General features: G+C 38.8%; 1 protein-coding gene across 3 annotated transcripts in view; it reads left to right on the top strand.

The window, feature by feature from the left end:
- The window catches only part of LOC136863052 (adenine DNA glycosylase), a 140,409-nt gene that overhangs the window by 61,296 nt on the left and 57,650 nt on the right, over positions 1-21,463 (top strand). For all 3 annotated transcript variants that reach the window (XM_067139377.2, XM_067139378.2, XM_067139376.2), the window contains 3 exons: positions 2,929-3,163; positions 14,858-14,903; positions 15,612-15,748. In XM_067139377.2, the coding sequence (XP_066995478.2) occupies positions 2,929-3,163; positions 14,858-14,903; positions 15,612-15,748 (418 nt within the window). The remainder of the gene's footprint in view (positions 1-2,928; positions 3,164-14,857; positions 14,904-15,611; positions 15,749-21,463) is intronic.

Here is a 21,463-nt window from a genome sequence, read left to right as displayed (position 1 = left end):
CCTAAAAACAACAATAACTAACGGATATAATACTAGGTGAGTTCTTACGAATTGACTTATTTCAGTATAACAAAATTTCAGTATAACAAATTAATTTCAGAGGTCCCCAAAATTTTGTTATACTGGTATTTTACTGTAGCGGGAGATCTGAATTTACCAGATGTCAGTTGGGTAGGAAATGCGAACGACAGGAAGCATCACCAACAAATGGCAAATTAGTTAATAAGGGAAGGACAGCTGATTCAGAAAGTGATGGAACCAACCAGAGGGAAAAATATCGTGGATGTGGTGCTGATAAAACCAGATGAGCTCTATAGGGAAACTGAAGTAATAGATGGTATTAGTGATCATAAAGCTGTTTTTGTCGTAGTTAAAAATAAATGTGATAGAAAGGAAGGTCTTAAAAGTAGGACTATTAGGCAGTACCGTATGGCTGATAAAGCAGGCATGAAGCAGTTTCTAAAAAAGTAATTATGATCGGTGGAAAATGGTAAATAAAAATGTAAACAGACTCTGGGATGGGTTTAAAGAAATTGTTGAGGAATGCGAAAACAGGTTTGTACCTTTAAGGGAGGTAAGGAATGGTAAAGACCCACCTTATTATAATAAAGAAAAAAAGAGACTAAGAAGGAGGTGCAGACTGGAAAGAAATAGAGGTAGAAATGGTTGGAGAGGGTTTTTACAGTTTGCAGGAAGAAACACTACATGTACATTTCTCAAATAAGATGTATCAATTGGTTGCACAGCACATCGGTCGATGAACGATATGATTTTCCTCTGCCGCATTCCCATTCTGGCATCAGGTGATCGCAAGAACTTCTCATCCTAGCATTGGTATTTGCCATATACTGGCATGGAAAGGTATGTACATTCTTAAAAGTGTGTGAATTCTTCCACTTCCCTATTATGAGTGGCGTCAGTTTCTCCATACCACTGTCTTTGCTGCATAATATCACTGTTAGTTTCTCTTTCCTGAGTTTACCTCCATGGTATTTCTCACTCTTGAACACGTATGTTTTATTTGGAAGAAACTGGAAAAATAGCCCCACTTCATCTCAGTTAAGAACATCATCAGGGCTATAGTCCTTTAAGATTTCCAGCAGTGTCGTATCTCTCCAAGCCTGAACAGTATTGATATTGACACTGACAGTCTCCCCATATACAGATTTATGTGAATGTAGGTTCCTTTTTTAAAACCTTCAAGCCACCCATTAGATGTCTTGGAAGTTATGTAATCCCATTTTGGCAGCTAAATGTGATGCCTTGGCCCAAATTGTTGTTCCATCAATAGGAATATTCAAAGTCTGAGCTTGTTTAAACTATTTCATCAGAACATCATCTAAATCTGGAAACTGGCTTTTACAAACACGTTTCATTTGGCTGCTTCCTCTGTCAGACGTTATCCTTACCGGGCGAGTTGGCCGTGCGGTTAACAGTGGGGAGATAGTGGGTTCGACCCCCATTGTCGGCAGCCCTGAAGATGGTTTTCCGTGGTTTCCCATTTTCACACCAGGCAAATGCTGGGGCTGTACCTTAATTAAGGCCACGGCCGCTTCCTTCCCATTCCTAGTTCTTTCCTATCCCATTGTTGCCATAAGACCTATCTGTGTCGGTGCGATGTAAAGCAAAAAAAAGAAAGACATTATCCTCAAGCTTCTTTTGGTTGCTTACAATTATGTTTAAAGTCGTCGTAGGAATGTCCAACATCTGGGCGATTTGCATACATTTCATTTGTGGATTAGCATCCACTTTTTCAATAAACTTTAATTGTTTGTCATTTGTAAACGTTTAGCTTTCTTCTTCTCCATAACTGAATGTCTTGCAAAACACATGCTTAAGTACAGTAGGCCTAATTTACATACATTGTTACACAATTCACTTATGAATGTAAAATCAAGCACCAACACGTCAGCTGTATACGTAAGTACAGTAGGCCTAATTTACATATGTTGTTCACGTCAGCTGAGCTACTGTTGTATGATCCAAACAACTACAGCAAAGGCTGGTTTGGAATTGATGCTCCCAGTAGTTGTCGGCTGACACACTACCACGCTATGCAGTCTGGGGCTGCAAAATTAAATTCTCTACCAAATCCTTACACAGGCCAGTTGTCGCTGGTGCGTTGTGCACGCAACATGGCTGGGAATGCTACTTTAATTTCCTTATGGCGAGAGATACGAACGTACTAAAGGGTGACATGAATTTGCTATCCAGGTTTCTTTAGCTTGCAGTTAATAGGACATGGACTGGGACTTTGGAATAATGGTGTAATAACCAGGGACACACGCTCGGAAGGTACATTGTAACCAGTTTAGACTATATTCTTATTCATGTTCCTGGTTTTCCACATATGGATTGATTTGTAACTAGTTTGTTCATTTCCATTGCTTACACTTGTTTATACATGGGGCATATTGTTTTTTTTTGTTTTTTTTTTGCTATGGGCTTTACGTCGCACCGACACAGATAGGTCTTATGGCGACGATGGGATAGGAAAGGCCTAGGAGTTGGAAGGAAGCGGCCATGGCCTTAATTAAGGTACAGCCCCAGCATTTGCCTGGTGTGAAAATGGGAAACCACGGAAAACCATTTTCAGGGCTGCCGATAGTGGGATTCGAACCTACTATCTCCCGGATACAAGCTCACAGCCGCGCTCCTCTACGCGCACGGCCAACTCGCCCGGTAGGGGGCATATTGTAAAAGATAGTAAAAGGTTAAGGAAAATCCACAGAATGTTTTGAAAGTTACTGACACACAGGAGGATGTAAGAAAGTGAAATGAAAACGTATGTTTTCTTAGAGATCAAAAAACAGTATGAGGATTGTAGGAGTTTTCTAGTATCTCGTGGTTATATGTTTACATAGTGATTAAATGAATCTTCTCTTACTGCATGTTCTTACTTTATTAATGTGTGCTATGTTTCTGTAGGTAGTTGTGAAGGATATCTGGGATATTGCAGAAACTGTTGTTGACCCAGAGCAACCTGGACCCTTTAACGAGGCCATGATGGATTTCGGTGCCACTGTCTGTACTGTAAAAACCCCAACTTGTTCTTCTTGCCCATTGAATGGCATTTGCCTCTCTTATAAACTTACCGTTAATGAACAAGCAATGAAGAATCTTGCCAATAAAGAATACTCACTTTTGCCAGATATTGAAATAGGTGAGTAGACTTACATTTATCTCTCACTGCTAGAAATTTACTATTGTACTATATTCATTTTAGGTGGACAGGAGAGATCTCTGTAGGAACTATTGATGTGTTACCTAGCTCAGTATCCAAGCTGATACTGTTTTTCTAAAATTATCTAGTAACAGCACAATTTCTTCACTAAAGATATAGGAAAAAAATCCATCTGCGTAAATTATTAATGTAATTCCGACAAACAAGAAATAACTCCGTGATAAGTCTTATTTCCTGTATCACGACGCTGCTTCAGTTCCAAAGGTTACAAAATTTTGCCGGTAGGTGGCAGAAGAATCCAGGAATCTAGAAAATCCTCGCAATCTATCTTTGGACAGCTCAAAGATATTTTAAGAATTGATTCCTATTGTGTTATAATGTGAGCTGGTCGTGCACAGGCAGTGAAATCAGTAGCGAACATATTACTTTCTTGCAGACAGTTATTCTAATGTATAAGTTTCATTTTAACACCAGTCACAGGTAAGATACAGATCATTCACATATAAAATTTGCTTGCACATAGTATCACGCTTTGAAGGTGTGTGAGCTTAGCAATGGGTTCGTTTTTCTTAGGTTGGACGCTGAGATGGCGCCAAAGCAGGATAAAATGGGGCGCTCTTACACATCTGAAACACATAAAGAAGCATTGCGGTTAGTGAAGGAAGAAGGATGGACAGTATACAAGGCCAGTAAACATTTTGGTGTCCCGTGGAGTACACTTCAGGATTGTTGAAAAAAAAAATAGACGATCCAGGAAGCACAACTCTTTCAAAAATTGGAAAGCCATTTGTTATGCCACCTGAAGTTGAAGTGCAGATAGTGAACTACATAACAACGATGCAGTCGTTAGGCTTCGGGCTTACAAGGGAACGTCGGCAATGGTTAAGTCGCCGATCGCGATGAAATTTGGAAAACACATTGAGGTACATGTAAAAAAGATGTCGGCATCAATTTTGGGTGCCAGCATTCATTAGGGTGTTAACTAAGGGGCCTAAAATTTGCAACATTTTAAATTCCACGCGATCAGCGATGAATACCTGCTGGCATCGTAATCTGTAATCTTCACTTCCGTATTGACGAATTACACAATTAGAAATAGGAGAGGATTTCCACCTATCAGTACTTATTTATTGCACTTGTTATGCTACAGGAGCGGTTTCGACCCCTTACATAGGGTCATCTTCAGCTGAACCATACATTCACATCTATGTCATGAAGCTATGATTAAGATTACATTGTCTAGGGAATTCCATATGACAATAAACATTTGGTCACATCCAAATGGGGCATGTCGAAATGGGATCTGGCGTGTATGTCACTATGTGCGACAATGCAATTGTATGTCTGAAATGGTATGTTTTAGTTCTTAAAATTAGTTTATAAAACACATCTCTACTTTAACTTATATATATATATATACAAGATGAATACAATATATATAGGAGCACTTCATGCTCATGAACGTTCGTGTCTTGCGTGTTGTTCAATTCATCGATTGACTTCTGTGTTCAAGTCTTATTTACATAGTTGTACACTTGGACCCAAGCACAACTGGGGTAACACATCAACCTTCCAGAACATTACAGAAAATGCCATACAGAAAATCCCACATGAGCTACGAAATGCAGATATGATATTAAAGAAGGCTCCCACAATATATCGACAAAATGCACACTAACTTCCAAAACAATAACTCAGCCAATCAAACGCACATAAACAAACTCAAAGATAAAACAAAACAAAATAATCTACTTATAACAAAAGCCGACAAAGGCAACACCACAGTTGTCATCGACAAAGGGCAATACATATCGAAAACTAAAGAATGTTTTCAAGATAACACTTTCCTCATCAAACGTAAAGATCCAACTAATAACATACAAAGAAACTTCAAAGCCTTATCAAAAAATACACACTTTCTTTTAACTGAAGTAAATCCTCTAAACTTATAGTAATGAATCCTGAAATACCAACTGCTAAAGCTTATCCCAAAATACATAAAGAACACATACCAATGAGACCTATTATTAACTACAGAACAAGCCGAACCTATAAACTCTCGCAATTTATTCAATGATTCCTCAAAAAGCACTACGTATTCTCAGCTAATAAAACAGTACGTAATTCAATAGATTTTTGTAATAGAACGAAAGGATTAAAGATTGAACAATACCACATTCTCGCATCATTTGACATAATAAACATGTACCCCAACATTCCCACAAAACGAACAATAGAAATCATTGAATCCAGTCTAAAAAGTCGCAGCACTCTAAGCACTTTAGAAATAGAAGAGTTCATTAAATTACTTGATTTTGCCATTAGTAACTACTACTTTAAATTTCATGATACTATTTATCAGCAACAAGGCTTACCTATGGGATCTTCCGCCTCTGGTATACTCGCTGAAATTTACATAGACCATTTAGAGCACACATCAGTTAGTAAAATAGACATATATTTTTGGTGTAGATTTGTTGATGACATTTTTGTCATCATTGACAATAGATCCACAAATGAAACCAATATATTAGATAACTCAACACAATAGACCCTCATATAAAATTTACCACGGAAACTGAAAACGATCGCAATCTGAACTACTTGGACATAAAGATAAACCAGACATGAAGACCACCTTTCTTACAAAATATTCAGAAAACCCACGCATACCTCAAATACAATCAAAATAGATTCCGTCCACCCTAACACACACAAGAGAGCAGCTTACTACAGCATGATACACAGAGCATTCAATATACCGTTAACAAAAGAAGATTTAAACAAAGAATTACAACTGATTTATGACATAGCTAAAAACAATGGATACAAGAAAGAAATGGTCTACAAAATCATTCACAAAATAAAATCCCAACCCAAAACCAAATTAAAAAAAGAAGACAAATCCAAAAAAGATTACACACTATTCACCTTCAATAATATACACACATACCCCATAACTAACGTTAAGAAAAAACAACTTAAGAATAGCATTTAAAACTACACACAACGGTACCAACATCATACACAACGTCAGGACAATCAACAGCAACAACAAATACAACCACTCAGGGGTATACCGTATCAAATGCAATAACTGTGAGACAAGCTATGTCGGACGTACCGATAGAAACTTCCTAACCCGATATAATGAACACATAAGTGCGGTAAAACACAATCATTTTTCCTCAATAGGCCAACATGTCGAAGACTATAAACACAGTTTCACAAACATCGAGAACGACATGCAAATCCTGAACATAAACCCCAAAGGTCCTTTGCTCAACATAACAGAAGAATTTTACATCACTCTAGATCAGTATACCAATCCAAGTTACAACATAAATGAAATTGCAGAAAAAACTAACATCATCTTCAATACAGTTATCCCCGCCCTAAAAAACTCTTACCTTAAGATAATCAATAAACAGAACACGACATGCGACAGAGAAACATCAAACAACACACCTAGCTCCATCCCCACCCCCACAACAGCAACTCTCCCTACCCCTCCTTCCCTTCCCCTCACAGCAGCTAGTATGTATTTTTTTTTTTTTTTCCACGGGCTGTACGTCGCGCCGACACAGATAGGTCTTATGGCGACGATGGGATAGGAAATGCCTAGGAATTGGAAGGAAGCGGCCGTGGCCTTAATTAAGGTACAGCCCCAGCATTTGCCTGGTGTGAAAATGGGAAACCACGGAAAACCATTTTCAGGGCTGCCGATAGTGGGATTCGAACCTACTATCTCCCGGATGCAAGCTCACAGCCGCGCGCCTCTACGCGCACGGCCAACTCGCCCGGTGCAGCTAGTATGAGCCCAAGAAGAACACGAAGTAGAACACAACAAGCTCGCATATCAAACACAACTCAGCCACACCTCCAACATAAAATATCACTCATAGCTCAATCTTATCTTCCACAGACAATATAACATCACTGCACAGCTACAAATGGGAAAGGAGCCACTACTTTGAACCCAATGTCACCCAAATTTTATGGACGCCACAGGACAACATATTCGATTTTAACATAAAGCAACAAGATTCAGCACACAGCAGAGCTGAATATATTTTAGCCTAATTCTGTCCATACGTCTGGCACCTTTCTTAAAATTGGAAAGTGTTTTATTCTTTGTATATACATGAAGATAAAATCTTTTATTCATACAACGAGACAATTTTACAAGCAAATCATATCATTTAAAGTCCAGGAATAGCAACCAAGTGTACAACTATGTAAATAAGACTTGAACACAAAAGTCAATCGATGAATTGAACAACACGCAAGACACGAACGTTCATGTGCATGAAGTGTTCCTATATATATTGTATTCATCTTATATATATAATAGTTTTAAGTAGAGATGTGTTTTATAAACTAATTTTAAGACCTAATACATACCATTTTAGACATACAAGTGCATTGTCGCACATAGTGACATACACGCCAGATCCCGTTTCGACATGCCCCATTTGGATGTGACCAAATGTTTATTGTCATATGGCATTCCCTAGACAATGTAATCTTAATCATAGCTTCATGACATAGATGTGAATGTATGGTTCAGCTGAAGATGACCCTATGTAAGGGGTCGAAACCGCTCCTGTAGCATAATAAGTGCAATAAATAAGTATTGATAGGTGGAAATCCTTTCATATTTCTAATTGAATACCTGCTGGCCAATGCTAAGCTGGCCAATGCTAAGCTGGCACACTGCGTGCCTGGAGACACGCCTCTGCAGCTCCTCCCCTACACACCTCCGCCCCTCCTTCTGGTTCGCCACCAGACGTTTCCCTTCTCCCCGTCTTCTTAGCTGTCGAAGAGAACCGGTGCTGCACTTTGCGTACTCTGTCAGCCTTCCTCATATCTCTCCTTTGTAATTTCCACATTGTATTAGTCAATGTACGTTTTCTGAAATGTTTATGAAAATGTTTGCACCGAGCGAGTTGGCCATGCGGTAGAGGAGCGCGGCTGTGAGCTTGCATCCTGGAGATAGTGGGTTCGAATCCCACTGTTGGCAGCCATGAAGATGGTTTTCCATGGTTTCCCGTTTTCACACCAGGCAAATGCTGGTGTTGTACCTTAATTAAGGCCACGGCCACTTCCTTCCAACTCCTAGCCCTTTCCTATCCCATCCTCGCCATAAGACCTATCTGTGTCGGTGCGACGTTAAGCAATTAGCAAAAAAAATTATGGTGCCTGTTGTTAATTGTGTTTTGTTTCGGTTTTCTTTTCACTATTTTTTAATGTTTCGAATAGACCAAAGATTGTGTTTGTTTACAATCAGTTATTGACGGGGAGTTTGCCCGATGTAATGTATACGGAGTCATTGATTGTGTTGCCTTGTAATTGTTTGTTGTTGTACCAGTTCTTACAATAGCCATTTAACTTTTTGCGTATGTAACTGCCATTATACCCAGAAGACTGTAGTGTGATACTTTAATATCGGTACTTGTTGAGTACGTAGACCTTCGTCAGCTATAACGCAAAAGTACCGGTACAGTAAGACTACAGGTCTGCCTGTGATTACTGTATATCTACTGCATAATAAATGCATATCTTTTTTATTTTTCAAGGCTTTTGTTATTACGTCAACATTTACTACATTCCATGTCATACTCATGTCAAAGTTGCTTATGTATTGAATTTATTTATATTTGACAACCATTGCTGCAATTGAAATGTCTTGTGCCTGTCACTGCAAAACATAAATCAATCGTTCAGTACAAGTGCAAACATAAAACATTCTACCTATAGGCCTATTCCTTATACCAGAGTACGCAATATGGAAAATTCCAGTAGTTTCAAACTCGGAGTTTATAATTGTTGTTGTTGTCGTCCGCGTTGTCGTTTCGTTATGACACAACTGATAGCGTACACAAATTGGGTGGGGGGAAGGGGACATAAAAAGATCTGGACCTATAACCAGGTTTTGATATCCCGAGGTACTAAATCTCATTACATTCATTGAGATCCTCTACCCGGGCTCGTAATTTCTTTACATAAAAAGGCATTTAACGTTGTTTAAAGGTGGGAGATTTATTTAGTGGTGGGTGATTTATTTTAATTAATTCCACATGTATGTCCACTCTAAAGGACACTACCGACAGCTTTAAGGCGTTTTAGAAGTAAATAATAATTTAAACGTGGGTAGGACGCTGTACCCCATCCCACGTTTGACCACAACCGGTGGTACTTAACTCAGAGTTGTACCCACGAATGTGACAACTCACCGGAATTAGCAGGAATGAAAATATAACATTTGAATAAAATATGGGTATATTAGTTTAGGTTATTTATTATCATTATGTGTGAAACAGAACGTTATTTAAAGGATTTCAATAATTATAGTACAAAAAGAAGCAAAGTATAGAACCGGTCCTGTTCCACAGCTAAGCAGCTGGCTGGCATGGGGAGAAGGAAACGTGCGGTGGCGAACCAGTTGGAGTGGAGAGGGGAGGAGGTGCAGAGGCGTGTCTCCAGACATGCAGTGTGCCGGCTTAGCATTGGCCAGCAGGTATTCATCGCTGATCGCGCGGAATTTGAAATGTCGCAACTTTTAGGCCCCGTAGTTAACACCTTAATGAATGTTGGCACCCAAAATTGATGCCGACATTGTTTTTATGTGTACCTCAATGTATTTTCCAAGTTTCATCACGATTGGCGACTTAACCATTGCCGATGTTCCCTTGTTAGAGTTAACCAAGTCAGACGTGTGTTGGGTATAGGGTTGCTGAACGGAAGAGTTGGCTAGATTTTTGGTTGGTCATCCTGGAGGGAAACCAGTTCGCTCTGATTTCAACAGACTTCTGGCTACAGCTTACCAAGACGCCTTTCAAGCTACCACTATCTGCAACAGCTTCGCAAAGACTGGAATATTCCCCTACACAAAGATGCTGTTTTCGATTATGCTCTTGCTCCTTCCTTTGTTACGCAGGGGCAGAGGCAGGAATCATCTGAAAAGTTGACGGCTACTCTAGAAGACATTTTGAAACTCCCAGCATGCCAAACAGAGCGTTGACTAAACCACAACAAGCCAGTGACATCAGGAGTGAGCAAATCCATAAAAACAATATATTAGTCTAGGCCTAAAACCAGACCACAGAAAAATGATGATTGTTGTGGTGGTGCGTGTGGTTCCTATGCGAATGACGCCAAAAAGAAGAACTGAGCCGAGTGGATCGAGTGCCAGTTCTGTAATGCCTGGTACCATTTGAAGTCCCAGAAAGTGTTAGATAATGTCTATTTTATGTGTGATGGGTGTCAGGAATCAGATAGTGACTAAGAACAGCCAACCAGACTGAAAACAAGAGCAGGATTTTGTTTGTGCATATTTATTGTAGAATATATTTGACTTTTTTCTTTATTATTATTTTGTATGATAGAAAGTTTCAGTATGGCTAGTAAAAGGTTACTGAAACGTATTTGTATTAATTAAACACTTCCATTACATTAAAAACTAGTTTCCATGATTAAAATGTATTAATGGTGAGCAGTATGCTATCACGAAGTAACTTGAAACCTATCACGGAGTTACCTACTTCTACTACCAATATTTGTAAGTTAATTCCTACAAATATCATGTTGATATTTGTAATATATATGTAAGAAATGCTTCGTAGGACATCCCTCTTTCACATGAAACAAATGAAACAAGTTTCTGAATCCCTAGCAGAGAAAGCTTAGTGTCACGAAGTTACTTTGCCCTACATTAAATTTACTATATATGTGCGAATAATGTCTGCATATTTTTTTCAACGTCTGGCTACGAAAAGTCAGTGTGCGGGTATTCTTTGGGTCAAGAATGGAACAGTGCTCCTGGCATACAGAAATCGGGAAGTTGGTATTTTTCTGCCCACTCTGTTGCAACTCTGTTGTGTGCTGCGTACATAGTGCGTCATTTGTACGGTATCATTTTAAGTAGTAGCATGTGTTTAGGATGACTGGTGTATGTTCTAATTATAGGTCATGCACGGGTAAAGAAAAACCCCACATTATTGAAAAGGCGGAGCAAATTGGTAATCATGCTGTGGGAAGAAAGTACGATGAGGACCAGAGTTGCGGTACAGTACATGATTGGAGGATAAATAAAGCTCACCTTGAACAGAAAAACAGTAACTGCCAGGCATTTATTTCACTGACAGAAAGTGAGGTTTCCAGAAATCAAAACCAGGATGTGTGAATATGTATCTTAAAAGAGACAGTTTGGATGTGCAGCTACAAGTGAAATGTGTCTGTTGCAAGCTAAATTTTGGGGTGTAAGGCTAGCTATGGGTATGTCATGTGTTTATGAATGAAGGAACTTCAGTTTTCATAAGAAAACAAATATTGTGCAATGTCGCCCAGCTAATTATGAAGAAAAAACTGTAAATTTCCATAGATTTGTTATCTGTTTGTGTCAGAAAAATTTGTATATAACCTTGTAAATTGGTAATGCAGATAAGACTCCAGTATATTTTAAAATGTTTATGACACAAGGCATTCAAATCGATATAGATGTTGATTCCATTAGGGAATCTGAAATATTTCTTCCGAATAAGTAAACTTATAATACCAGTATAAATGATCCGTTATTGGACATTATAAATTTTCCAGCTAACTCATTCCTGGTTGCCAGCGTTTCGCCCCCATGTGCTAGGCTGGGCTTGGTCCATCTTGTCAATACACTTTTTACAATTGAGAATTATGTATTTATACATGTTTCTTTAAAATTTTAGGCTAAACAAATTATAGTATTATATTGTTTTTATTATTTGACTTTATAAATAAATTTAATAGCTTTAGACAAGTCAGTACAGGATCAAATCAAATCAAATACCTATTATGGTTAAGTTTATCAACACTTTACAGTGTTCATTTAACTTTTTACCATTATGGAGCACGTGGCATACATTTTAAATTCCACCATTTAGCAACAGTTCAACATACTCTTCATAGGAATACATCGTGGGGAAAGAATAAGTGCCGTGATGTAACCTGATAGGTTTGGATTATTAATTGTGTGTTGGATTCGGTAGGTTGTGGATTCGAATCCTATGCTGGCTGTCGAGAAAATGGTTTTCCTCGGTTTCCCATTTTCACCACCAGGCGAATGCCGGGACGATACCTTAGTAAAAGACCAAGGCCGTTTACCTTCCCAGTCCTTTCCCCACCTTTTTGTAGGGGAAAGATGCCAAATTGATTGATTGATTGAGGATACAACTGGTAGCATTTTACTCTATGACTAAATTTTATTTAACTGCTTTTAATTATACACTAACACAGTCACACTAGTTCCACAGTTTACACACTCTATTCACACTAACAGAGTCACACTGGTTTCTCAGTTTACACTCTCCAGTACTACGCATTTACACAGTCTCTCCAGTACACAGTTCCACACTACACAGATTCAGTTATGCATGTCGTGCACTGTCTGTCAGTAACTCGTTCGGCAGTCGTACGCTCAGCAGTCATCTTTCGATTTCATATGCTGGTCTCCTACTCTGTCACAGCACACACAGGCTGAGATGTACAGTAGGCAATAGTATGATGATAAATGGTGTTAAAAGTCAGGTTGTGAGTTTCACAAATAGAAAAAGTCCTCTCAGTTTTAATTACTGTGTTGATGGGGGTAAAAGTTCCTTTTGGGGAATCATTGTAAGTACCTAGGTGTTAATATAAGGAAAGATATTCATTGGGGTAATCACATAATATGATTCTAAATAAAGGGTAAAGATCTCTGCACATGGTTATGAGGGTATTTAGGGGTTGTAGTAAGGATGTAAAGGAGAGGGCATATAAGTCTCTGGTAGGACCCCAACTAAAGTATGGTTCCAGTGTATGGGACCCTCACCAGGATTACTTGATTCAAGAACCGGAAAAAATCCAAAGAAAAGAAGCTGGATTTGTTCTGGGTGATTTCTGACAAAAGAGTAGCGTTACAAATATGTTGCAAAGTTTGGGCTGGGAAGACTTGGGAGAAAGGAGACGAGCTGCTCGATTAAGTGGTATGTGATATAGATGTTGATTTCCATAGGGAACCTGAAATATTTGTCCCGAATGAGTAATGGACCATTTATATTGGTATCATAAGGGGTATGTTCCGAGCTGTCAGTGGAGAGATGGCGTGGAATGACATCAGTAGACGAATGAGTTTGAGTGGTGTCTTTAAAAGTAGGAAAGATCACAATATGAATATAAAGTTGGAATTCAAGAGGATAAATGGGGGCAAATATTCGTTTATATGAAGGGAAGTTAGGGATTGGAATAACTTACCAAGTGAGATGTTCAATAAATTTCCAATTTCTTTGCAAAGGCTAGGAAAACAGCAAATAGGGAATCTGCCACCTGGGCGACTGCACTAACTGCAGATCAGTAGTGATTGATTGAAATCAGAGTGCACCCCTTAAAACCAATAGCAAAAATGTATTGATTATTATTGTATCCCTGCTTAAACAGAGCATCTATGTCGTTCAAAAAATTTGCCTAATGCTGGATTCAAACCACTATGCTGCCATTACTCACACATCTTCTGCTCCAGCCCTTGACCGATTCAGCCACGAAGTCAACATACATGATGCTTGCTAGAGGTTCTCCTAGTACTTAAGTATGACCGTTCCACCTCAAAAGTTAATATCTGTATCACAATGAAGATTTACAGTGTTCATTTAAGTTTCTTACATTACAGAGCACGTGGCATAATCTATTAATTCGATCATATTACAGGTACCTGCGTTATTTCAAGGCACAATACATCACATGTTTGCAGAATGGTCCTTGGTATTTGGCGCAGAATTGTGCATAGTAGTTTTGCCTTTGCTAGGTCCATGGATCAATTTACAATGATGGCACACAGGTAGGGGAGAGCCTTATTGATCATAAAGAGAAATTTCAAGTTATTTGGAGTTCATAACACTAAATTATAAGGATCTTTAGGTTATACGCATTATTTGGATTGCCTGTCTCCGAAAAAATACTCTTATCTATTCCTCATTATCTTTGTATTCTGTTTCTGAGTGCTGCTTGCAATATTTGAGTCTCCTGCTGAAGAGTCAGTGCCTTTCATATTCCTTTAGCTCATTTTGTTGTCCAGCTCCTTGTCTAACTGGTTAGTTATGCTGGCCATTGGTCCAAAGGGTTCCAAGTTCAATTTCCAGCTGGGTTAGAGATTTGACCTTCATTATTTATTTTCTCTAGCTTGGAGACTGGGTGTTTGTGCTGTGTTCAGCATTAGGGCCCCATCCTCGTAGACATGTAGGTCAACCATGGCCGTCAACTTGAAAGACTTGTACCACGGTCTCTCCAAAGGCCACATGCCATTATTAAGCTCATTTGCTGTCAGTCAGGAGAATAATTTTCTACAGAATATTTATTTTATTATGCTTTTCATATGGCACAAACTTATCCTGGGCCATGAAAAATCTTATCCAAAGTACCAATCAGTCCCATGCTAAAATATAATTGAATGATTGAAAATTAATGTCCTCAAGAATGTGCCATTTCTTCTGTTTTTAATTTGTACCTGAAATTAGAGCATTTTGTTAAATCTTGCAGAGAATTTGATCTGAATAATACCTTAATCTGAGAATGTTTATTTAAAGAAAAATAACAAATTAATATGATTCTTCATGAGGTAACTGATATTTTGACCTTTAATCTTTGCATAATTTTTCTTACTCTCTTTTACAGTACCTGATTGTAGACTTTGCCTACCTCCTGGAGAATGGGACCTAAGGTTGGTTGGTTGGTTGGTTTATTTATTTATTTATTTATTTATTTATTTATTTATTTATTTATTTATTTATTTATTTATTTATTTATTTATTTATTTATTTAAATCAGTTTTTGACCTTTTGTGATATTTTCCCCTTGTACGTGTGTTCCAACCATACTCTTTCCTATTCGTATGTATGTGAACATTTTGGGAACATTGTCATTCAATTTTACGGTACACAGAATCACACCTGCTAACTGTTGTGTTTTTCTCCATTGAATTTCTCAGTACAAAGATGATGGTCACCATAGAATCACACCTACTAACTGTTGTGTTTTTCTCCTTAATCCAAAAACACTGTTCCTAAATGATTTGAGAGGTGCTCTTTGCATATTTACAGTTATATTCACCACTGTAAAATACCCTTTAAGCATGTTTATAGTGTAAAAGGGGTAAAAGAAGTTACTGGTCCACTCTTGGACATTATGATATTATTATGTGCCTTGAGGAGAATATTCTTCCACTAAATTTTGAAATTGGAGGGACTCTTAATAGTACTTGTTCTGACACTTAACCTGTAACTGCGTGGAAAAAGAAGACAGTGAAACATTTCTTGCTATTATTTTATATGTTTGAATTGTCAAAAGTTCTACTAGGTGTTTTATTTTGTTTTTATTGAAGCAATTCACGTGAGAGAAGAGGCCTTATTGTTTTATTTTTGTTCTGTAGTCTAGGTGTAAAGAACTTTCCCAGGAAATCAAAAAAGGCTCCACCCAAAGAAGAAAACTATGTTGTTGGTGTCTTGCATAGGAAAATGAACAACTTGGATGAAGAAGAGTATTTTATGGTGAAGAGACCAAAGGAAGGTATTTGTCATTATCATTTTGTTGCTTACTTCATTTTGTTTGGCATACATTTCTGTCAGTAAGATAATTTCATAAACAAATTTCAGTGTAGCTAAACTCAAATTTGATAGTCATACTGTTTATGAAATAGAAATGTGAATGGTCATTAAACATAAGTCATTGTGGTAACTGGCTGAAAGAACTCTAGCAAAGATATTTTTCTCTTCTATGTATGAGGCATATTTTTTAAGTAACAACTATTTTGATATATAAAAATAGTAATGCAATTCTTTAAACATATATATATTTCTTTTCCATGTGAGCCTGTACCTTAAACTACTTCTCAACATATGATCCACACATATTAAGGTACTTACCATATCGTGAAACCAGCTTATGAATTCCATCCTCATAGATATCTGCCGCCTGATGTGCCAGCCACTGCAGCACATGTGGTTTTTAGATCATCGTCGTGGCGCTGACCTCTTAAATGCTTTTCCAAGTGCAGAAACAAGTGGTAGTCACTTGGCGCTATGTCAGGGATAAGTGCAGAAACAAGTGGTAGTCACTTGGCGCTAAGTCAGGGATAAGTGCAGAAACAAGTGGTAGTCACTTGGCGCTATGTCAGGGATATACGGAGGATGATCTAATTGTTCCCGATCAAATGAAGCAATGAGGTCTGGGGTACAATTAGACATTTAAGGTCGCGTATTGTCATGAGGCAAAAGAATCTCCCTTGTGAGCATACCATGCAGTTTGTTTTGGATTGCATAACAGAGTTTACGTAAGGTTTCACAATAAGTCTCGGCATTTATTTTGTCACTCCCGAGCAAAAAGTACACAAGCAACACACCCTGCCTACCCCAAAACACAGTGCTCATGAGTTTGCGAGATGAAACTGTTTGCTTGCATGTCACTTTCTTGGTTGACGTTGAGTGTCTCCAATTCATGGATTGCTGTTTTGATTCCAGCTTAACATAAGCTACCCATGTTTCATCGCCGGTGACATTTCAGCTTAGGAACACATCACCTCCATTGCTATACCGCTCAAGGGAAGTCAAAGCACTCCATAGGCACCTGCATCAGTATCTTCAGTTTCCATCGTGAGCTCATCTTCTGATAATTTAAGCGTCCTGTCACAATTTCATAAAGAACACTCCCTAACATTTCAGGCAACTCATAACTTAATCGTGAAATCGTAAAGCATCTGTTTTCTCAAACCGTTGCATCAACTCTGTGTACCAAGTCTTCATTAATGACAGACGGTCACCCACTTCGCTTCTCATCATAGACATTAGTACGGCCTTCTTTAACCCTTTGCCATTCCCCATTTAAAGGTGGATGCCCGGCTGTAAATACCGTGTATTCTGACAGAGTCTTTTAAATCCCAATAGGCACAGCAGCATAAATACTACCCTTCAAAAGAAAATAACTAGAAGTCAATGAATAAAGATATAAAGGTAATTTCTTTTGCATTTCGCTCCTAAATGATTAGTGACCGGGCGAGATGGCCGTGCAGTTAGGGGCGCGCAGCTGTGAGCTTGCATCCGCGAGATAGTGTTTTCGAACCCCACTGTCGGCAGCCCTGAAGATGGTTTTCCATTTTTTTCCCATTTTCACACCAGGCAAATGCTGGGGCTGTACCTTAATTAAGGCCACGGCTGCTTCCTTCCCACTCCTAGCCCTTTCCTATCCCATCGTCGCCATAAGACCTATCTGTGCCGATGCAACGTAAAGCAGCTAGCAAAAAATAAAAAAATAAATTAAAAAATGATTAGTGCATATAAATGTGTACTCACCCTAATTTCGAATATCCACATTTCGCTCCTGATGGTATTTAAAAAAACACCCCGTCCTGCACAGTGGTAGATCGCACTGCTTACATTTGAATGTTGTTTGTTTGCCTCTCCCAGAAGCTGCCCTATTTTTCATTTGTAAATACAAAGCACACACTTTGGCACAATCAGGTATCTTCACAAGAGAATGAAATAATTTACACCGAGCTCGATAGCCGCAGTCGCTTAAGTGCGGCCAGTATCCAGTATTCGGGAGATAGTAGGTTCAAATCCCACTGTCGGCAGCCCTGAAAATGGTTTTCCGTGGTTTCCATTTTCACACCAGGCAAATGCTGGGGCTGTTCCTTAATTAAGGCCACGGCCGCTTCCTTCCCACTCCTAGCCCTTCCCTGTCCCATCGTCGCCATAAGACCTATCTGTGTCGGTGCGACGTAAAGCAAGTAGCAAAAAAAAAATTTAGGGGTTGGACAGCCGATGGGTAAACTTCTTTTCCTGCCTGTACATTTGCGGAACGTGAAGTTCCCGATCAGCTGTTGCACCAAGTTGCGCAAAAGGTTCAGCTGTTGCACCAAGTTGCCCAAGAAGTTCAGCTGTCTCTTTCCATGAGCTGTGAGAGCTGGTCGGTTACTCATATCATAAAGAATGAAGGTAAAACAACCAATCCCATACAAATTAGAAATCCTACATATGCCCTGATTTCATCAGTGTTAGTGTTCTGCCTTGTAGTATCAATAGTGTCAGTTTTTCTTTGTAAACATTCGGCATGAATATTCGTCTTCTCTGCTACTAGCTCATAAAATTCCGATCCCACAAATAATTCAAAAAAATCTTTTTCTGAACTCCCGGAAGGTACTGTAAATCGTGATTTTCCCATATTTTCAGTTCATCAAATTGAAAATTGTGACTCCAGATATCACTAGTAACATTTCTTTGTAGCCCTGTTGCTCTTCACACAATATTTGTTCATGCTCGTGATTCTCGGAATCTTTTTCACTACTACATTCATCAGAATATAATTCTGAACCACAACTAGAAATCTCACTATCTCCACTAGCCTTTAAGATACATTCAATTTCGCATTCTTTCATACCTTTTGACACAACTCCGCGATTAGACGACATGGTGTGAACTTGAACAAGAATAATCTCTAACTGAAAGGCGATGTTTATAAAGTAGGTTTGCTTGGGAAAGGCACAAAGGAAATGCTATCAATAAGGTCCTGACAGCTTGCTGAGTCAAGGGAATACAGTGTGGTTTCACAAGACCCTTCAGTATTTCTCTTAACACACTTCTAATGAACACAAGTGTGACGAGCGCTTTGGACCATTCAGCACGGCAGGCGGGTGATAATACTCGAGCGCTGTGGAGTGTTAGGGACGCAGAGAGTTAAATGCTCTAACCCATTTTCTTACCATTTCTTTGCTCATCATGTGTTCTCCATACATTTCACTAATCTGCTGATGAATTTCAACGGCTTTCATGTCTTGAGCATTTGGAAAATGAATCACAGTGCATACTTCATACTCGGTGGGACCATTACTTGTTAGAGAGGCATTTTCAATACACACAAACGTAAATATGGACGAATGCTTCCTAATGATGTTTGTGGCTAGCCTACAGGTGTAGGGACTGAGTGCGCTTGCGCCGAATAACCACTGAAGTGCTGCAGCAGCCATATTTAAAAACAGTACTTACTTAAAAACATGGTTCGTGTATTTATCAAGACCTGTAAAGGAGCTATTTGATTTAAATTTCCTTGTATCTAATTTCAAATAACAAATTTGAGACCTAAATTTTGTGGTGCATTGGGAAATATGATAACACGGTATGACATGTAAGAAAATAGTGATAGATACTTATTTTGTCCTGTTTATATAACTGACACTAGTATTCATCTGCTGTTGTCCTAGATAAGTCTAAATGATGGTTTTAGTGGAACATCTTTGTTCTAGCACTACTTAGGTTATAAGGACAACATATTTTAGTGTCGTGTGTGGATTCAAATTTACCATCAAGTGATAGGAGTGGTGCAGGAGGCATACCGAGTTACAAATGTGAAGTGGTGATATCGAGGCTAGTTATGGCATTCTCATATGCCACCAAAACGCACACAGGATGAGCATGAAAGTCCAGGACAGATGACTCAACGATAGTAGATTTAGCGGGTAGATACAAGCATAACTGTGCAGCAGGTACGATTTATGTTGGTGACGACATGGCGTATCGAAATGTGAAACTTGTCTCTCTTCCAAGTGCTTTTATTCAATAACTGCAGTCACAGGATAATTAGGTAAAAGACCTAGGCCCAGTTTCATCAACACCTGTTCGTACTTAACAAGCCGTTAAATCATTTTAACATGCAATTTAACAAAATTTGCGTTTCATCAAAAGCTGTTAACATTAATATATTTTAAACTTCGTGTTAAAGTTAACATCAGCCATTTCCCGTGTTAAATGGCTAACATTAGAATTGAGCAACATGTTCCAAGATGGCTGCTGTGAATCGCCCTTTAGATGCAGAATTGCTCTATTTACATGTTTTATACAATAATCCTGATCGAAGAAGAGTTTTGCGACATAATGACTGAAAATCTGAAGGATGCAGAATTGCTTCAAAGATACAATATAGTCGTTGTTAAGGTTGTTGACGAAATTCGAGTGAAGTTGGAATATCCTATGAAGAGAAACCTTTTTCTCCAATGTTGCAGGTACTGATAACATTAAGATTTTTTGCTACTGGTTCTTTTCATGTAATGGTCGGAGACAATGCTGGAATTTCTAAAGCCACTGTTTTTTTTTTTTTTTTTTTTTTTTGCTAGGGGCTTTACGTCGCACCGACACAGATAGGTCTTATGGCGACGGTGGGATAGGAAAGGCCTAGGAGTTGGAAGGAAGCGGCCGTGGCCTTAATTAAGGTACAGCCCCAGCATTTGCCTGGTGTGAAAATGGGAAACCACGGAAAACCATTTTCAGGGCTGCCGATAGTGGGATTCGAACCTACTATCTCCCGGATGCAAGCTCACAGCCGCGCGCCTCTACGCGCACGGCCAACTCGCCCGGTAAAGCCACTGTTAGTAGAGTTGTTGTTGAGTTTCTGCAGCAATAGCGTCTATGAACAAGAGGTATGTAACATTCCCTTCAGTAGAAGGTCAGCAAATTATCCAAGACTTCTATGAAATAAGCCGTTTTCCTGGTGTTCTAGGTGCAATAGATTGCATACATGTAAGAATCCAATCACCTGGAGGCAGTAGGGCTGAAATTTATCATACTTGGAAGGGATACTTCTCTGTTATGTTCAGGTGATTAGTGATCCTAACCTCCAAATTAGGGATATAGTTGGTAGGTGGCCTGGTTCTGTACATGATAGTACAATAATTAATAACTCCCATATCAGAGCACAGTTTGAAGTGGGGACAATTAACAAAGGGATTTTGGTAGGTGATAGTAAGTACCTGCTAAGAAAGTATTTTTTAATCCCATACTTACATCTTGAAGGAAGACCTCAAAACCGCTACAGTCTAGCGCTTATCAGGACACGGAACTGCGTGGAAAGGATTATTGGGGTCTGGAAAAGATTACTTGCTGTTCTTAACCTGGGATTACGGATCAAATGCCTGACAGCCTTAACCATTATTGTGGCGACAGCTGTGTTGCACTCTATTACTTCTTTATATTTACGAACCAATTCAATTAACAATTCTTTTTCGAAGGAGGAAAAATTAGAACTACGACTCCGTTCTACTTCACGCGCCATATTTAACAGCTTTACTGAAACAAAAGCGCATAGAAGCGTGCTGTACAGCATGTTCATACCGCTGCCTCCTTGATTCACACTAGTTCACAATGTTGGGAGAGTTAACAGTCGATTAGTTAACATTTTACAGGAAACATTTGAAGAAACGCAAGAAACCTAACAAGTTATAACATTTTAAACTGAGTA

Source organism: Anabrus simplex, chromosome 2 (assembly GCF_040414725.1).
Source record: "Anabrus simplex isolate iqAnaSimp1 chromosome 2, ASM4041472v1, whole genome shotgun sequence".
In the NCBI taxonomy this organism is placed as follows: Eukaryota; Metazoa; Arthropoda; class Insecta; order Orthoptera; family Tettigoniidae; genus Anabrus; species Anabrus simplex.
The sequence above is the reverse complement of the archived record's forward strand: the minus strand, read 5'-3'. Positions and strand labels throughout refer to the sequence as shown.